The sequence below is a fragment of the Pelodiscus sinensis genome, chromosome 14, assembly GCF_049634645.1.
Source record: "Pelodiscus sinensis isolate JC-2024 chromosome 14, ASM4963464v1, whole genome shotgun sequence".
In the NCBI taxonomy this organism is placed as follows: Eukaryota; Metazoa; Chordata; order Testudines; family Trionychidae; genus Pelodiscus; species Pelodiscus sinensis.
In genome coordinates, this window is record NC_134724.1 from 15,971,597 (window position 1) to 15,990,601 (window position 19,005).

The 19,005-nt window shown below is 54.7% G+C and overlaps 1 protein-coding gene across 2 annotated transcripts; it reads right to left on the reverse strand.

The window, feature by feature from the left end:
- Positions 1–542: 542 nt before the first annotated feature.
- HAPLN3 (hyaluronan and proteoglycan link protein 3) lies at positions 543–15,932 on the reverse strand. Of its 2 annotated transcripts, none has more exons than XM_075897063.1 (5): positions 15,372–15,932; positions 11,578–11,735; positions 7,771–7,983; positions 4,392–4,694; positions 543–1,763 (listed from the first exon to the last, which is right to left on the reverse strand). In XM_075897063.1, the coding sequence occupies exons 2-5, from the start codon at positions 11,705–11,707 to the stop codon at positions 1,483–1,485; spliced, it is 927 nt and encodes a 308-aa protein (XP_075753178.1). In that variant the 5' UTR covers positions 11,708–11,735; positions 15,372–15,932; the 3' UTR covers positions 543–1,482. The 2 variants fall into 2 exon arrangements, with proteins under 2 accessions (XP_075753178.1, XP_075753177.1); XM_075897062.1 differs by having other exon boundaries at positions 7,615–7,983; positions 15,372–15,775.
- Positions 15,933–19,005: the final 3,073 nt, after the last annotated feature.

Sequence of the window (19,005 nt, forward strand, 5' to 3'; positions counted from 1 at the left end):
CTCAGCAGGCTTCCAACTTACCCCCACGCCCATTTCATCCCCTCACAGCTACTTTACTCCCCCAAACACAACAGTTGATGGTTCTCTACCCAGACCCGCAGCTCTTCGGCCTGCTCTTTCACTCCTGTCGTTTTCTCTGCCCCATAATCTGCAGGTACCTTAATTCTGCCTTCCCCCAGTTCCAGGCCTGCCACCCCTTCCCCTAGTTCCATTGAGGCTCCTCAGTTCTGCCCCAATCCCCATCCTACCCCCAGGCCTGCTATGCCATATGGCTTTGCTCACACACAGCTCTGATCATGTCTTTGGGGTCTTACCTCCAATACCCTCCTGCTCTTCCAAGTCCTGGGTGCTGCGCTTTGAGCCTAACACCCCAAGTCCATTCCCTTTGTAAAATCCTTCGCAGAGCGGCACCTTCAGAGTGGCTACCCCCTGCCCCCACCTCCCTCCCCTTCTGCCCGAACCCTACCCCCAGAGCTGAAGGTGTTGGCCAGGGAGAACAAAGCAGAATTTGTCCTACTGTCCAGGACACAATCACACACCTCTGGGGCTTTCTCCAATGCTTTATTTGAAGAGGTCCAGGAGAATACATCTTTTCACAACAAAATGCACCAAGCCCAAGCCCCTGGGACTCGACCTCAGACTGGAGTCTCAGAGTTGAAATACAGCCAAGGAGGGGAAGGGAGAGAAAGAAGGCGTAGGAGGGGGAGAGGACGGAGTCTCTGGGGACACACGAGGCCTATACTGTCTTACCTCTGGGCCTCTACATTTAGAATTATGCCTACTATCTCTGACCTCATCTGTGCTGCACTGGGAGAGGCCGCTACCCCAGAGAGCAGGGGAAGGACTTTGGTGAACTGTGAATAGCTTGTGTGTTGTTAGCATTCACTCCCATTAACTGGATGGAACGTAAGAGTGAACCCTCCTCCCCCCCTTACTCTTATGTCCCTCTTGCAGTTGATTCAATGCTGTCCAGGCTGGCTTGCATGGGACAGCAGAGCAGTCTGTGCATTAGACTTAGCTGCTCCCCTTTGGTGCACGTGAAACTGGACCACATCCATGGGGCATCTGCTTGCACCATGAATCCGTCATGAGATCTGGGCCTCTCCAGCACCTGAATGCGTCGCTGCTAGACGACTGTCTAGTCCACGTGGCCATGCGTGGATGTGTCACTTGCCTGAATGCCCTGTGACCAAGGAATGGAGCCACCTGGTAGCAGACAAGTCCCATAATCCAAAATGCCATCTCAGTCTCTTTCCACTGTCTGGGCAGAAGGAGACCTGGTATCCCATTCCCAGCCAGGAGAGAGACACAGAGGGCCAGGATCCAGCAACACACAGAAATTTCTCTTTAGTGAAAAAAAATGTAAAATTAAAAAAAATTGAAATAAAAAACCCCTAACCCCAGGTAAACCTAGCCCTTTAAATCCAGGCAGCACCAGGCAGGGAAGTGTCCACTGGAAAAAAGGGAGTCCTTCCCCCTTCCTTAGCTCAGCTTGTAGCAATAAACCCCAAACTTGCCCTTGTCGGGAAAGCCAAAACTCCTGACCCCTGGCTCCGGTGGGCCACAGTTGGGCCGGGGGAAAGCAATGGGGTAGCGGATGCTGCCATCTGCCAGCCAGCCAGCATCGCAGCGATCCAGGCTGAAGAACTTCCACGCCGCATAGAGCTGCCCCACCTTGGCAATTTCAGCCCCATCATCCTGGCAGGCCTGCTTGGCCTCTTCCAAGGTCAGCTTCTCCGGGTGAACCAGGTAGTAAACTTTCCCTAGAGGGGAGAGGGGAAGAGGCAGAGGGATTGGTCACTGGAGGCAGAGGCTGGCCTTGCACGAAAACCCCTCACCTACAGGAGGTGCTAGGAACGGGGGATCACCCCCTCTCAGCCTGGATTCAGTATACATTAGGGAGTTAGAAACAAGAGGCCCTGCTCTCTTTTCCACCCCATAGGAATGGGGGAGAGACCAACGTGGTTTTATTCCATCTAAACCAGGGGTGAGGTTTAGCCTGCTTTGATCTGGTTTGTGAGGCTCAGGATTTGCTCACCCTCCTCCACCCCTCCGCACCCTAGCAGCAGGGCAAGCCATGGCTGGAGCATTAGCACCAGCTCTCCAAAGCGGGGCTTGCAGGCCGGATCAAAGCAAACTGGGGGCTGTATCCCAGCCTGTGAGCTTGCCTGGCAGGGGGAATGAAGCGGCTCCGTATGGCTAGGCACACTGCAGTCAAGCGCTTCCTGCAGGCATCACCTCCCGCTGCTCCCAATGGAAATGGCGGGGGTGGTGCCTACAGCGAGTGCTTCCTTGCAGCACTGCCTAAAGCAGTGGTCCCCAACCTTTAGAGGTTCCCGGGCACCTGGGGGCGGGGCCACTCACACGCCGGGGTGGTGGGGCCACTTATGTGCCGGGCGCTCGGGGGCGGGGCCGCGTGTCCTGGGGCACGCCGGGACGGGGATGCCCTTGCACTCAGCGCCTGCATGTGCCCCAGGGCCAAGGCCGGGGCCGCCCGAGCGCCTTGTGCCATGGGCCCGGGGCCGAGCCGCACGCCTGGGGCTGGCACCAGCGCCGTGCGCCCGCATGTGCCCCAGGGCTGGGGCTGCCCGAGCGCCGCGCACCAGGCACCAGTGCGTGTCGCGCGCCGGGGATGGAGCCAGCCCAGGTTGACGGCGGGCACGCACAAATGCCCTGGCAGGCGCCATGGCACCCGCGGGCACCGCGTTGGGGACCACTGGCCTAAAGCTAACTGCTCCCTCCCTGCCCATCCCCAGTAATTGCACATGGCAGGCACTCCCATCCCCTGCCCCCACCTGCACTCTCCTGCCCAAATCATGCACCCTCAGCCCATCCTGCACTCCCTCCTGCCCAAACCCCCTCACACCACCCTGCTTCTGCACCCCTTCCCTTCCAGATCCCACATCCCCACCCAGCATCCTTCTCCCTTCTAGATTCCAGCCCCCCATCCCACTCCTGCACACTCCCTCCCACCCAGACCCTGCATCCACAACCCCAGCTCTCTCCCTGACAGCCCCCTTCTGCATACTGAACTTTTTTGGCTCTCCCGCACAGCCTATTTTGTGGGTGCCCCACAAAATCTACTAGTTGTGGGCCCCCAGAAGAGTTAATCCAGCTCTGGGGGGAAAGTCCCCAGCCTTGGGCTATGTCTAGACTACATGCCTCTGCCGACAGAGGCATGTAGATGAGGCTACCAGGCATAGGAAAATGAAGCGGCGATTTAAATAATGGCTGCCGCGCTGAGCAGACAAACAGCTGATCAGCTGTTTGTCGGCTCAGTGCTGTAGTCTGGACGCGCGGGTGTCGATATCAAAGGCATTTGTCGACCACCCAGGTAAACCTCATCCCAGGAGGCATACCTGGGTGGTCGACAAATGCCTTTGATGTCGACTCCCGTGCGTCCAGACTACAGCGCTGAGCCGACAAACAACTGATCAGCTGTTTGTCTGCTCAGCGCAGCAGCCATGTAAATTTAAATGAAGCAGCGATTATTTAAATCGCCGCTTCATTTTCCTATGCTTGGTAGCCTCATCTACATGCCTCTGTCGCCAGAGGCATGTAGTCTAGACGTAGCCTTCGTGTGGTCTTCCCTCCTCCCCTGCCCCAAGGCTGGAGTTTGGGGGAGTGAGGGAAATGTCTTTTTTTTTCTGCTTCTCAGTTGGGGGCAGCATCTGTGAAGGGTTTTTTTTTTCACTTGGGGACCAGGTCAGGCTTTGTGTGGAGGGGTTTATTTGTTTTTTGCTTCTCGCTTGTGTGTGGCCCCAGACTGATTATCCTGAAGGGTCAGTGGCCCCCAACCCATAAAAGATTCCCCACCCCTGATCTAAACACTTCACCACACAACAACAGCTGGGTATACTGGCTTTGCCAGACACGCCCCCAAGACTCAAGAGTTTCCTCTGGGCCAGTTCTCCTGGGCGTGTATCCACTTTGTGCCTGCAGAAGGAAGAGTTGAGCCCTGTATTGCAGAAGCAGTGGTTCCCTGATGCTGAAGCTACGTTATTTGTCTGAATGACACAGTTTTGCAGGTCTGTCTTGCCTTGTATCCCAAACCGATCTGAAGCCTAAATGGAGCAATTGCTTGACCTTGTGTGGGGCACTGGTGCAGTCTTTGGCAATGGAGAAGAATCCCACATCTAACTGAAGATGCTCTGTGAATTTAGGGAGGTGGATGGGATTACCAAACATCCCAATTCTTGGAAAAGTTCTAGTAAGGCTTTGCAGGCCCTCGGTTTTATATTTCAGCAGAGAGGTGTCCTTTCCAAAAGGCAGCACCCCCTGCCATCACACCATGCACTGAGAAAAGAGCACCGCCTACTGGTCAGTCCCCTTCCCTGCAACATCAGGCAGGATTCCTGCCTATCTATGAGCCCTGAAGCTGGCAAACTCACCCTTCGGTGCAGAGGAGAAGCAGAAAACGTCAAAGTAGTGAAGGTTCTTGTGGCGCTCGCCATAGCTCCGAATGCCAGGGGCCACTCTCTTGCCACCACAGGGATCCCGGGGCAAGGTGATGGGGTACTGCACTGTCCCATCCAGCAGCCATCCAGCATTGCACCAGTGCAGTCCCTCCTCCCAGGCCTTGAAGAGCTGCTCAAAGGACGCAATTACAGAGTCCTGATCCTCGCAGGCTTTCTTGGCTTCATGGAAGTTGAGGCGGTAGCGGCCGTGGTGAGGCTGGTATGGGAAAACCACACCTGGAGGGAAAGAGAGAGGAAGTGGCTGAGTCACAGAGCCACAGTAAAGCCCAGCCCCCTCTGGCTACATCCACAACCTGACACGTACTCTTGGGGCAGATGGTGCTGATCCCCTCCGACAGACCCAGTGCAGGGCTCCCCAGCAAGCAGAGGGTATTACAGCAGCACCCTGCCCCCCGCCCAGCCTCATTTCTCCAAACTCACTGGGGTGAGAACTAGGCACAGACAAACCCCAGATCCTGCTGGGTTTCAGAGACATCCCAGAAGCATCGCCAAAGCCCCTTGTGAGAACAGACCCTCTCCGGGGGGTTCACTCATGGGCTCACCAGGGAAAGAACATCCCCTGAGTGCCTCAAACGTCTGGGCCAGGATCCCATGTGAGTTCAGGGCAGCCCCTGTCTTACTGCTATCAAGTGGCCAGTCCGAAGACCAAAGGAACCAGCAGCACCAGCCCAAACGAACAATGACACGTGTCAATGGTGACACCTGGTGGGCAGAGCGAGGCATGACAGCTGCATGCTCTTAGCTAATTGGGAGAGAGCTATGAAGGCTGGTGTGTGTAGCCCCGTGAACTTGCCCCTCACTCAAAGCTTCCATCCTCCAAAAGGCAGGAAGGTGCAGTGCACAATGCACAATGCACAGGGAATGGGTACTAGAGAAAGGGACTAGGAAGGCTGTGAAACATCCCACCTGTGGCTCTGTGAGCCTCATGGAAAGTCACCCCTTAAAATGTTCTCTTCCATAGGCTCTGACCCCAGCTCCACATTGTGGTTCCAGGCTCCACCCCCCAGAATGGTGCAGGAGAAGGTTCTGACCTGGAGGAGGGATGTGGGGGGAAAGTGCAGGGTCCAGGAGGGAGGTTGTGACGTGGGTCAGGGGGTTGGGTTGTGACCTAAGGCAGGGGATGGAGGTGCAGGGTCTTGGAGGAGGTGTGGGTGCAGGAGTGAAGAAGGTTTGGGTTGTGAACTGTGGCAGGGATCCAGGAGGGGGGCAGAGGCTTGGGGAGAGGCAGGGGTTGGTGTGCCAGAAGCAGGCTCTGGCCAGGTTGCACTTACCTAGGCAGCTCCTAACCAGTAGCCCAACAGGTCACTCTGGCAGGTCCCTCTCTGAGCACCGCCACACACAGGGGAAGGAGGGGAGAGGCTCTGGGTGCTGCCTGTCCGGCGAACAGGCAGCTCCTATTGGCTGGAAACCAGCCAATGGGAATTGTGAGATTGGGGTGGGCAGCATGGGAAGCCTCTCCTCCTCCTTTGCTCCCCACACATGGCAGTGCTCAGAGAGGCGAATGCGCCCACATCTGGCTGCTCTGAGCCACATACAGGAGCAGGGCAGGGCAGGCAAAGAGCCTACTGAAGGCTCCTGCTGGGCTGTATTGTGCCTGTCTCTGTTCTACTGTCTGATGTCTCTTCCTCCCACCTATGAGAACTACCACCTTAAAAATATACTACAGTATGACATAGCAACAGGCCCCCAAACCTGCAGCAACACCAATGGATGTCACACCTTGCCCCCGGGGTGGGAGGTCACTGTTAGCAGGACTTGACTGTGGAGCCCCTGAGTCTTTGAACAGCTGCTTCTTTTGCTTGGGGTAAAAGTCCTAGGTGTTAGCTCAAAGGGTGTGTCTAAACTACACCAACAGAGGGATGTAGATTAGGCACATCGCTATTGCAAATGCAGTGGGGATTTAAATATCCCGCACTTTATTTGAATACAAATGGCTGCCGTTTTTTGCAGACGCAGCACTTGCTGGCAAAAAGCATCAGTCTAGACAGGGATTGGTCAACAAGGAAAGCCTTTTCCGACTTATTCTGTAAACCTCATTGCATGAGGCATACAGAATCGGTCGGAAAAGTCTTTCCTTGTCGACTGATCCCCGTCTAGACTGCCGCTTTTTGCCGGCAAAGTGCCGCGTCAGCAAAAAGCAGCAGCCATTTCTATTTAAATGATATTTAAATCCCCGCTTCATTTGCAATAGCGATGTACCTAATCTACATCCCTCTGTCGGCAGAGGGGTGTAGTTTAGACACACCCAGAGACAGTAGCAGACACTCATACCCCGCCTCCACTAGGGGAAGCCACACTGAGTGGCTGTAAGTTACCACTATAGTGGGAGCGTTGACTGCACTGGCTGTCTAGTGCACTGTTATTATCATGCTGCATTGTATCCAGGGGCCCCAGTCAAAGAGCAGAGCCCCAGTGTGCTAGGTGCTGTACAAACAAGGAATAAGACGACCTCCCTTCTTTCTCCCTGCCCCAGAGGGCTCCTGTGAGTCTAACGTGACATAAAGTGATGGCATGTGGCAATAACACTGCAGGGGCAGTGTTCCCTATAGGCTGTGCTCTTGTGCAGTCACTCAGGAGAGAATCAAATGCCACCCAGCTAATTAACAATGATCCACAGCTAGGTTTTTGTTTCTTCTGGTGTGCACATTTGCACATGCCTTGGTGCGCATAGAAAAATGTATTCCACATGAGTGGAAAAAGTCCACAGGTGAATAGAAAAGATTAGAGGGAACACTGTGCTGGGGTGCTGATCTAGATGGGCAAGGCCAGGACTATAAGACGTGGTAGGAATTTTTATGAGAAGGGGGCTTCTTCCTTCACTCTCACTTGCCAAGCGGGAGAACATCCATGGGGGAGTTTCTTCCTGCACTGCTGGGCCGTAGCACATGTATAACCCCACTGCTGGCTAGGCATGGGAATGCCCCAGCAAAGGGAAATGCAGAAGGACCCAGAACCCATGCTGTTCCCACTCAGGAGCCTGAAAGGGGACAGCTTCTTGGGTACCTCATACTCTCCCCAGGGGTCGTAACCCTGGAGAAATCTCAGGGTACGAGGGAGTTGCCCCAACTGCTCTCCTGCCCCCTCTCCTTCATCTCCCCTCCCCTCCACTGCACAGGACTGGACACTGGACACTCACCTCGCAGCTCCAGCTCTACAATGCCACTCTCGTCCTCCAGCCCATCAATCACCTCGCAGCGGTACTTGCCGTAGTCCTGCAGGCGCAAGTCGCTTATCACCAGGGACGCCTCCTGCTCACCCTGCTGGCGCAGGTGCACGCGGCCCCGGAACTCACCGAAGCTGCGGTGCTTCGGCCCAATGGCCACCAGCACATCCCGCTCCTTGGTGTTATCCTCCCGCAGCTTTGACCACTTGATGCGGATCTTGCGCGGCGTCTCCAGCTTGGGCTCATAGCGGTAGTGGCAGGGCAGCGTGATGTTGGCACCACGGTAGGTGAAGATGGCATCCTCTGGAGTCTCCACCACCAGCTTCACGCCATTGAAGTGAACTGATAGGGGAGAAGAGACAAAGGGGGAATGAGCACTGCCAGGGGCTGGGGACCCCACCCCTCCAGCTCAGGACTCCACCGCAGCTCCTGAGAGATTCCCCACATATATGACCAGGGAGGGCAGCCTACCACACACACCTCTCTATTAAGGGGTTCTAAGGTAGCTATTGTCCAGCCAAACACCCTCCAGTGGCCACTGGGCACCTGGGAAGAGCATGGCTATGTCTAGACTGGCATGATTTTCCGTTAAAAGCATTTTCGGAAAAGAGCATCTAGATTGGCATGGATGCTCTTCCGCAAAAGTACTTTTTGCAGAAAAGCGTCCCTGGCCAATCTAGACGCGCTTTTGTGCAAAAAAGCCCCGATTGCCATTTTCGCGATCGGGGCTTTTTTGCGGAAAACAAAGCTCAGCTGTCTACACTGGCCCTTCTGTGCAAAACTTTTGCGCAAAAGGGGCTTTTGCCCGAATGGGAGCAGCATAGTATTTCCACAAGAGCATGGATTTCTTACAGTAGGAAGTCAGTGCTTTTACGGAAATTCATGCGGCCAGTGTAGACAGCTGGCAAGTTTTTCTGGAAAAGCGGCTGATTTTCTGGAAAAACTGGCCAGTCTAGACACAGCCCATGCGTAGGGAGCCCTGTGATGGGGAAGCAGGGAAGGAGCAATCTTCCCTGCTGTGAGCACACTAACTACTGCAACTCGCCACCCCATTGATTGACACCACTCTGGCCCTGTGAGCCCCACTTCCTGCACTCTTGTTCCCACCCCCTTTGTACTCTGTCCCTTCCCTCAAACCACCTGTCCCCTCCTCTTCTTCCACTGGCTCGCTCCCTCCTTCTCTCCACACCCTGTTCCTCATCACTTCCTTCCACGGCATCCCATGCACCTGCATGAATGTAGGGGAGGGGTAGAGAGGAAGGGAGTCTGGTGAGCAGGGGTGGGGTATCTCAAGCCCGGGGATCTGGCCCCTGAGGCTCAAGGATCCCCCGCCCCCGGCATTGGAGACCCTGCGCCGGTGCTCCAGCCCCCCTGCCACTCACCCATAGGGCTGGAGCACACAAAATCTACTAGCCTGGCTCCCCCAAGGCTCTAGAGTGCAAGGGGAATGTGAGGAGCATCTTTCTCCTTCTCAGCCAGGGGCTTCTCACTTGTGTGCGGCCCCCGACTGATATTTCTGAGGGTCAGCAGCCCCCAACCCAAAAAAGGTTCCCCACCCCCAGGCGAGAGGGAACCCAGGGCCCAGCAGAGGACAGCTTCCCTGTGGGGCAGCATGGAGCTGAGCCCTGTGCCCCCCAGCAGGAGGCACAGCTGCACAACTGCGGGCCAGGCTCCCCTGGGAGGAAGAAGAGTTGTTGAGGGCGGAACAAGGGGCAGAACTGAGGATATTTCTACATCCCAGGAAAGCCCTTTCTGGCAACAAACCATCAGGCTGAGCAGTCATCTCACAAGGGAAGGGGAGTGAGTCACAACGAGGGCTGCCAGCTTTCTGATTGCGTAAAACTGAACACCCTTGTCTCACCTCTGCTCCTCCCCTTCCATGAGGCCCTGCCCCCTCATTACAGCCCCCCCCCCTCACTTTCCCACCCCCTCACTCAATCACTCATTTTCACTGGGCTAGGGCAGGGAGTGGAGTGCCAGAGGGGGTGAGGGCTCCAGCTTGGGGTGCAGGCACTGGAGTGGGCAGGAATGAAGAGTTTGGGGTGCAGGAGAGGGCTCCAAGGTGGAGCTAAGGGGTTCAGAGTGTGGGAAAGGGCTCTGAGATGGGGAAGGGGGTAGGATGTGGCAAGGGCTACGGGCTCTAGGTTGGGGGTGCAAGCGCTGGAGTGGGGCTGTAGAGAGGGGCAGGCGCCAGGAGGCACTTACCTCAGGCAACTCCTGGGAAGAAGCCAGCATGTCCCTCAGGCTCCTAGGTGTAGGGGCAGCCTGGGGGCTCTGAGCACTGCCCCCACCCCCAGGCGCCATCCCCACAGATCCCATTGGCTGTGGTTCCTGGCCAATGGGATCTGTAGAGCCAGTACTCAGAGTAGAGGCAGCACACAAAGCCCCTGACCACCCCAGCACCTAGGTGCCACAAGGACATGCCAGCCATTTCCAGGAACCACATGGAGCCTGCCTTAGACCCACTGTGCCGCCGACTGGACTTTTAGCAGCCCAGTGAGCGCTACTGACCAGAGCCGCCAAGGTTCCTTTTTGACCAGACACTCCAGATGCCTGGCAATCCACTGGGGATGCTTGCAACTGGAGGAGATGAAACTCAAGGGAACAAGGTTGCAGGCCGCAATCTGACTCCAGCCCTATGGGGGAAGAGGGTGAACTGGATGGGAGCTCCCCAGCTGTTTCTCCTCCACTCTCTCCAATTCTGGGACTACACAGAGGGAACCTGGGAAAGTGGCAGAGGATCCATCAGCCCCGGGACCAGTCAGTTCCATTCTGCTCCCCCAGGGATCTTCCGACTAGAGCAAGAGCCAAGGGGACACAGTCCTGGCATCCTGGCAGGGCACAGCAGGGCTAAAGGAGATTTCCAGGTAAGATGAGGTGGGAAAACTCCATGTCCTAGCCAAGGGCGGGAGCTTTATGGAAAGGGGATGATAGCAGCTGGCTGTGGGCAACAAAAGCCCCGCCATGCCTGGTGTGAGCCTGGCAACTGTCATCCTCTCCGTCCGAATTACCCACCCCAAGTTAGGAGGCAAAGACCCTCCACTTGCACCCCCATCCTCAGCCCCTCCCCAACTGCCCCAGTCTCCTCAACAACCCCTGAAGGGCTGGCAGGAGGAGCAAAAGGAGCAACTGCCCCAGGACTGGGTGATTTAAAAGCTTGGGGGATTCCTGGGTACTGCAGCAGTGACCAGGAGCCTGAGTTGTTCAAATCTCCACCTGAGTCCAGGGATTCCATTTCCGCCACTGCAGCTCCAGGGCTCCTAGATGCAAACTATGAAGGACTGACTGAGGGGGACCTTCAGCCCCACCCTTTCTGTCTGAGGTCTACCCCCACCACTTCCAGGGGTGTGCTGAGGATGTGCGTGCACACACACACACACACACACACCGATCTGTGCATACTGTCACCAGCTGTAAAAACCGACACCGGTGCACCCTGAGGGGTGGGTGGGGTGTGGCTCTGGGTCCCTGGAAGGGGCGGAGCCTCAGACAAAAGGGACAGGGCTGGAGGTAGATCACACACACACACACACACACACACACACAGAGTCAGTCCTTCGCAGCTGGGAGACCCTAGAGTTGCAGAGGTGAAAACCAAGAACCCCAGGGCTCAGGCAGAAATTTGAAGTCCTCTTTTGCTCCTCCTGTCAGCAGCACTGTGGCAGGGTCACCTACAGGGAAAAGGAAAAAGTCAGCCATGTGTGCGCTGGGCTGGTGGCCAATTCTTACCAGAGCACCACACCAGCCCACTTTCACCTCTGTTTCACACCCATGTCCTGCTGCCTCAGGAACTGGGGAGAGGCAGTGGTTGAGCGATACCTGCCTGGCCTGCACCAGGATTCCCTACCCATAACCGTGACTGGTATCCTCCATGGAGCCTGCACTCTGACCTGCTTCCCTTTCCTAACTCAGCCCTGCTCTCCCCACCATACGTACCTTCACCATTGCCGTTGCCGTTGCCCTTGTCATTCATGACGTGGTCGTAGTAGAAACCATTGTAGAAGGGGAGCCCGCAGCAGCCTCTGCCTAGCTGCAGCAGTATCACAACCAGGGATAGCAGCAACATTGCTTACGGGGGATGGAGGATCACCCACCTGTCCAAGAGAAAGAAGGCTGTGCCAATTCCCAGGAGGTGTCTCCCATAAGCCCAGAGGCTGATAGCACACATGCAGTTTTGCATCAGCAAGCCATTTGGTGCTCAGTTCTCATGTGCTCTCCTGTGCATGCACAGGATGCTCGAATTTACATGTACAAAAGTCCATTTGCTCTCACAGCTACATGTATGTTTTGTCATTTGCACACTCATGTACGGCACGCACACCATGTGGGCAACTGATGGCACATGCGGTTTGAAAATACTCCTCCACCTTCTAAAGTAAATCCTGCTGGGAGAGGCGAGGCTTAGGGTAGCAGGGAGATACTGCAACCCCTGCCCTTAGTGCCTGTAGTAGGGGCTCCCCACAATGAGTTATCTCACCCCATTCCTCACCCATCCACCTGCATCAAAACACAGCCAGTTTGCTAAATGCCAATGTGATCTTTAAGGGTTCTGGCAGTGCAGTCAGAATCCAGTCGCATCTCTGCACCAGGCTGAGCCCTTCCAGGGGCTCTAGTACCTGTCGGGAGAATATCTACAGAAGCTGCATTGCAAACCTTTATTTCCTCTCCTGTCTCCATGCAATTAGCTGGAAAGGAGACAACAGGGGTTTCAGGGAATCCATGGAGAGTCTGCTTCATAGAGCAGCTTCTCTTACCAGAGATCAAGTTTGCATTTATCTGTGCCTAACTTAAGAACTTGGGAGTGCTGCACAGGGAGCCCATGGCATGTGGCAGAGTGGGAAATGGGGGGCAAACAAAGCTGTTGCCATGGTGTGAAAATGAGGAATGGGAGGCAAGGGGTGGGAGAGGAGGGATAAGAGGACACCTAGGGCCCATGGCATGGGGGAGGCAGTCACTGGTATGGAGAGGTTGGAATGGAGAACCCTGGCATGGAGGCGGGGAGGACTGGGAGCACTCGAAATCCCTGGCATATAGAAGGAAAGAGACATGGAGGGAAAGGACTAAGACCATTTTTTTTCTTGTTCTGTGTTTGTACAGCACCCAACACAATGGTCCACCATGGGGACTCCTCAGTGCTATAGTAATACACACAATAATAATGAGGGGGCACATGGAGGCCTGGTGTAGTGAGGAGAATGTAGGATTCTGGTATGGTGAAGTGGGAAATGTTCCCTCTTCACCGTAGCTCAGAGTTCCTGGCAAGAGGGAGAAGGGTTGCACAGAGTTCCTGAAACAGAAGGAGATGGGTGGGTGACACGTAGGGGACGGGTGGGGAGAATGGAGGAATCAAAAGGACCCTGGTGTGCGCAACCCCCTACTTCAAAATCTGTGGGAAGAACCTGGAGTTAGTGCTGGGCAAAACTTCTTGACTGAAACTATTTTCCGTCGAAAACAGCAAATCCAGTGACATTGAAACATTTTGCAAATGTATGCCAGAAACACACGGAGGTTTGAAGCAAGCTGAAACGTTTGGATTTTTTCAGATCAAAACAACTTTTTGTTTTGAAACATCCTTCCCTGTCATTTAAAACCAGTCCCCACCCCTTGAAAATGGTTAGAACTGGACCTCATGCTTTGGCTGACCCGGAACCATTTTTTTCGTTCTCATTTTTGGAGCCCTCAAAATCCATTCCTAGCCCAGTTTTCCTGGGAGTGCCCTTCACCCTCTGGGTCCTTTAGCGGCCATGGGCAAATCTGGCAGAGGCTCCCCCCAGAGAAAACCTGCCCTGGGGCTGCGCTTGGCAGAGGACTCTCCTACTCCTGCATCTATGTTATCACTACAACAAGAGCTGACTGATGTTCAGCTGGTGGCTCTTGGTGGCTCTTTAACCTACAGTAACATTAGAGCTGAACTCAAACGCAGTCTGTAGGGAAGAGAATGACTGTTTTGCAAATCCCAGGTCTCTTTTAGGGGAAACACCTCAGACTCTCCAGCATTATGGGCAGACACTTCTTAGGGCTTCCTAGGCCAGAGAGAATCAAATCAAGTGGAGCCAGAGCAAGACTGACTAGGTGCAGCTCCCAGAGATTTATAGAGTCTGGGGCCAGCAGGGATCACTGCAATCATGCCGTCTGCCTGCCCGCATGACACAGCACTTCCCCCAAATCATTCCTGGTCTGAACTGGAGCATGTCTTCCAGAAATGTGTGGCTGGCTGCTCACTCCCTTACAGCCTGCAGAGGGCGCTCTGCGCTCATTTTTTCAGTCTGCCCCGGCTGAGTTTGACATCGGTGTTCCCTGTTTAGACAGGGCTCACAAGCGCCTTTGAAACCGCCACCATCCGTCCGGGGGATGTGAGAGCAGGGGTGTGCAGGGACGGGTCAGCGTGCAGCAGGCATGCGGCCCCTTCCCTTCAGAGTGATGTACACTAGAGCCACACAGTCAGCTCCCCCTGCCACTGCCCAGGCAACTTCCTCAACCGGTTTGGCTGGGGGTGCGAGTCCTAATGTAGGAGCCGTTCGCCCAGCTGGGAGCAAGGTGCCTTGTGGCCAAAGTTCAGGACTACAAGTGAGGATTTCTGGGTTCTGTTTGCAACTCTGAAAGTGACTCTCTGAGTCACGTACCCCCCACCTCTGTTTCCCAGGAGATACTGGCCTGCGATCAACGTTCTCTCTAATCATTTTCACCCATGTGCAGATTTTTTCCATCCATACGTGGAATAATTTTTATGTGCACCGAGGCATTTGTGAATGGGCACCACTAGTTGAAACAAAGAACTTAGCTGTGGGTGCTCTGCTAATCAGCAGGGCGGCATTTGAACCTCTCCTGAGCAGCCGCACAAGCGCCCAGCTTACAGGGAACACTGTGAGATCCTCAAAGGATGGAGCTGGGCAGAGGTAGAATCCCATTACTCTCTAGCCCATTAGCTCCTCGTGTCAGTTACATGCATCCCCAAACCAGATCAACCCCAGAGCCACCAGGACAGCCCCATCCTTCCAGTGTAGGCATCTTCACAGGCCATGCCAGCCCCATGCCCTGGCACTACCAGCTGCACCCAGGTACGGTAGGGATGCACCCACAGGCCAGCTCCGAGCATGCTGCATTTGAAGCCTGGGCTCCCTTTATCTCACTCTCCTGTTTCATCTCGACCTACCGCAGCCCTCACCCAGCATCTGCCCCGGCCACTTCCTTCCTCTTGCCCCCAGCTGTCTGTCTTTCCCATCTACACCCATCATTTTGCTCTGTTAGGCGCCTGGGACCCAGGTGCCTCACAGGACACCTTTCAGAGTGCCAGGGGGTGTCACTGCCCTGTGATCAGAGCCTCACTGAAGGGGCAGCAAAGCATTTGCTAGCCTCTCTGCCCTATAGCCAGGGATTCATCTTTCCCGAGAGTTGCCTTTCAAGATAGCTAATCCGTTGATTTTAAGCTCCAGGCGATCACGCCCGTGCTATTTGTCCTGCCCCAGCACCAGCCTAATTCTCAAGGGGTCTCCCACCTTTGGGCATGGTTAGCAGGCAGATTCCATGCAGTTTAACAGGGTCCCTGCAGCCCCCCTTGCTTCCAGGGGACTATTCTTTAACAGCCCCCTACTCTCTGCCATGCTCCCTGTCCCCACCAGCAGATCCACCCTCAGTTCCCCTGCAAAAGGGCACAGAAGGAAAGTTTTCTGCTCTCCCACTTCAACCCCTGTGGAGAAAAGCTCTGAGGTCTTCAATCATCCCCTACTTACACGTGGGAGCCAGTCAGTATCCTTAGGAAAGTTGAGGAGGCGCCCAGGTTCCCCGCCTGAGAGGACTGGCGTGAAATGTGTTTAGGGCTCTTGCATGGGCTAAAAGGAAACAGCAGCAGGACAATCCTCACTGCTTCAGAGCCAGCCTCTTAAAGGGAAACACACTCCATTTCCTGTCCCTGCCGCAGAGAGTGGGGCAGAGGAGGGATGGGGGCTGACGGTCACTTAGTTTCCAGTCTGTGGTCCAGAAGATGAAGAGGAATTAGGAGCGGACAGCGCTTCCTCAAGCAGTCAAAGAATTTCCATTAATAGCTCAGCGTTGCCGAGGGCCAGATAATCTCAAACTCTGGCCAGCGCCCCGGAGCCCTCCTGTACACTGTTGTGCTGCGGACTTACTCTGTGGTGTGGGGAGGGAGCTAGCCCAGGAGAGGATCTCATATCCCTAAAGTGTCCCGCAGAAGGCATCAGATGGAAGTCACTGTCCAAAGGAGGAACGCCAGATCTGTGACAACCTGCCCCATGTCAGAAGAGGGCTCAGCGCTGAACAGGGGCTCAAAGTCCTGCCTTGATGCCCTATCCCAGCCAGGTAGTTGGCAGGATGTGTCAGCTCCTGTCAGTCTGACTTGTACTGTCTTCTAAACTTTGGCTATAGTGTGCATAGCTTGTCGTCAAATGGACAGCAGCCCCTCCCCTGCCTACAGGTGAGGCTCTTGGAAAGACACCAATAGGGAATGGCCCATGCACTGCGAGAAGGCACCATGCCAGGAAACCATTGCAGAGCCTAGCATTGCCAGTCATAGGTTGGCAGGGCCTGTTGGCAGCTCCTGAGATCCCAGTCTGGATGCTTGATCTCAATGAGCTGCAAGAAACCACCGGGCCACTAGCATCGGTAACAAAGCCCATGCAAGTATTTTCTTGGGTTTCACATGAGGACCGACCTAGTCAGTAGGTTGCTGACCATACTTGGGGTCTGAGAAAGGGCTGCATGGGCTCCAGGCAGCAGCAGAGAAGATCTGGCAGGGAGGAGTCATTCACGGGGAGGGGAATTCCTGTTGGCACTCTGCTGACAGCAACTATTTGGCCCTTTGGGGTATTAGATTGCTGCATTTCTCCTATTTTACAGGTCAGCATTCCCCACATGCATGCAAATGAATACATACCCATGCACGTGTGCACACATGCATGCATGTACACGTGTGCAAAACTTAGCATCCATGGTGAAAGTCCTGCAGCTCCAGCCCTGGGGGGACAGAAAATGGAGGGACTGTTTCCCTGCTCAGACTCTCCTAGGCCAGGGATTCCAGAGGCCCTGTTGATAGCTGGGCAATGCTGACAGATCTTCAGGGTGTGAATGAGAAGAGGAATTAGAGAGCAGTGTGTGCAATGACCCCTCTGCCCCTTGACCCTCTCTGGGCCGGGGCTCTGCAGCCACACAGCTCAGGTTTGTTATTTTATGATGAGGAAATGAGCTGCCCCCGAGCAAGGAGCTGGGGCCCGGATCCAGCTCAGCCCTCCAACCAGGATTCATTCAAACCGGAAAGAAAACAGTTCTTTCAAAAATAAACCGCCAGGCAGCTCTTCCCAGCCAGGCAGCCTTTCCCATGGTTTGTTGGGTTCGGAGCTGGGGGCAATCTTTCTTGGAGGGGAACTGAAACTCGGAGCTGGACAGCGTGGACCCTTATGTGCAAAAAAGTCAAGGCCCTGAGGAGATAGAACTGAATACACACCCTGGCAGTGATTGCACAGACAGAGGCTGGCTCTGGAGCTTTGAAGTACAGCTGGTGCTTCACCACATTACCACCAGGCCCTGTCTGTGTCCTGGCCTGAGTAGGCCGGAAGGAATGGGTTACTGTCTATACTACCCACCCTTTGCAGAGATAACCAGAGTCTTCGGTGTGATGCTGCTTCCCCGAAAGTTGCACCCTTTCCTTTGATCTCTGTGATCCAGACATCAGCTCAGACAGGCACTGAGCCAACTGCTACTCAATGCCTGGAAGTGGTTGTATGGGCCAGCCCCTTTTCTATCCCACTGATGAGCCAATCACCCTAGTCTCTGATGGGAAGCAATGAATAGGTGATGTGACCTTTCAGCCCAGCTACTCCCTTGCAGTGGCTCAAGAGATATGGGGATCTGAGGCAGCTAGGAAAGGGATGAGCGGGGCAGTCCATGATGGGAAGCAGAGCATTCCAGTTTGGCTTGTCACTGGCCTGGGATGGCGCTGGAACACTTTGCAGTGGAGGTGCTGAGAGCCAGTGAGCCAAACTGTAAACCCTGGATAAAATGGCATCCACTTCGCACCAAGGGTAGGTGCAGCAGCCTTGTCCAGCACTGCTGGTGCCCCCTGAATGCATAAAAAACCAAGTCCCTTTGCTTCCTGTTCTCCCCGTCTGCTTAGGCCAGCTCAGGGTAGAGCAAGCTGCGGTGCACGGCAGGGGGACCTCGCTGTTTCACGGCTAGCTGGCCTTATTCACGCAGTTGCAGAATTTATCTGATGATCTGACAAGACAAAAATAGGGCAAACATTCCTTGGGAAGGATACCGGATCTCAGTGGGAAACAGAGACTGGAGCTGCTATCTAGTTGTGTTGTTGACTTTGGTGAAGTGGTTTCCAACCGGGGCAGAAGGAAAAGGCTGCAGGGAAGGGAGAAGAACAGTTTGTTCATAAGTGGGGGAGGAGAAGATGGGATGTGTAGAGCTAACAGCAGTGTCTGGGTGGCTGGACAGTGCTCCAGCTTCTAGCTTTAGGGGTTCAATTCCAGCAGCCAGAGGCAGGCTCACCTGTAATAGCCCAGAGCGTTAGAGGGGGATGATATATCTGAGTCACTTCTACCCATCTGCTCCAAGGCCCAAGTGGAAATCCTTTCTCCAGAAGGATTTGGGAAAACCCATGCTCTCAGAGCAGGTAGGCACTGAGCTAAAGCTTCAAACATCAGTGCTGTGATCCAGAGCCTTGCCACAGCTTCACAGGAAACTAAGCCTGAGTATGGAGCTTGGCTGGGTCAGGTTGCAGTGTTCCCTGTAAGCTGAGTGCTTGGGTGGCTGCGCAGGAGAGATTGAGATGCCTCCCCGCTGGTTAGCAGAGCACCCACAGCCAGTAGCATGTGTTTCTATTGGTTGTGCACATCCACATATGCCTCTGTGCACATAACAACATTTATTCCACACATGGATGGAAAAAGAGGGAACATTGGACAGGTGTCTGGCACCCATATTTGATGTAGGTGCCGAGTGCTCATAAGGAGCAGGATGTCTGCTGCTTCATCCTGCCCTCGCAGCTTCTACCTGGCAGGCTTTTAGGTGGCTGCACAAATTTGGGGAAACCCTCCTTCCTACCTCACTGAATCCATTTCCTTGTTAGTGGGCCATGTATGAAGGGCTGGGGGGATCGCAGCTTGTTAATCCTCCAACAATATGCTTGGTTTTATCTACTAATTAGTTTGCTAGAGAATTGACAGTGAGGGCTTGATTAGATCTCCCTGGCACCAGACACAAGGTTGCTAGGGTAGCTGGCTCATGAGGACCCACCCTGCAAGGGGTGCTGGCGTCTGACACCTTCTACTGAAATGCTGAGTGGCCCAGTGCTGCTCAGAGCTCTGAGGCTGCCCAGAGCTGCCCTCTCCTTTCATGCTTTGC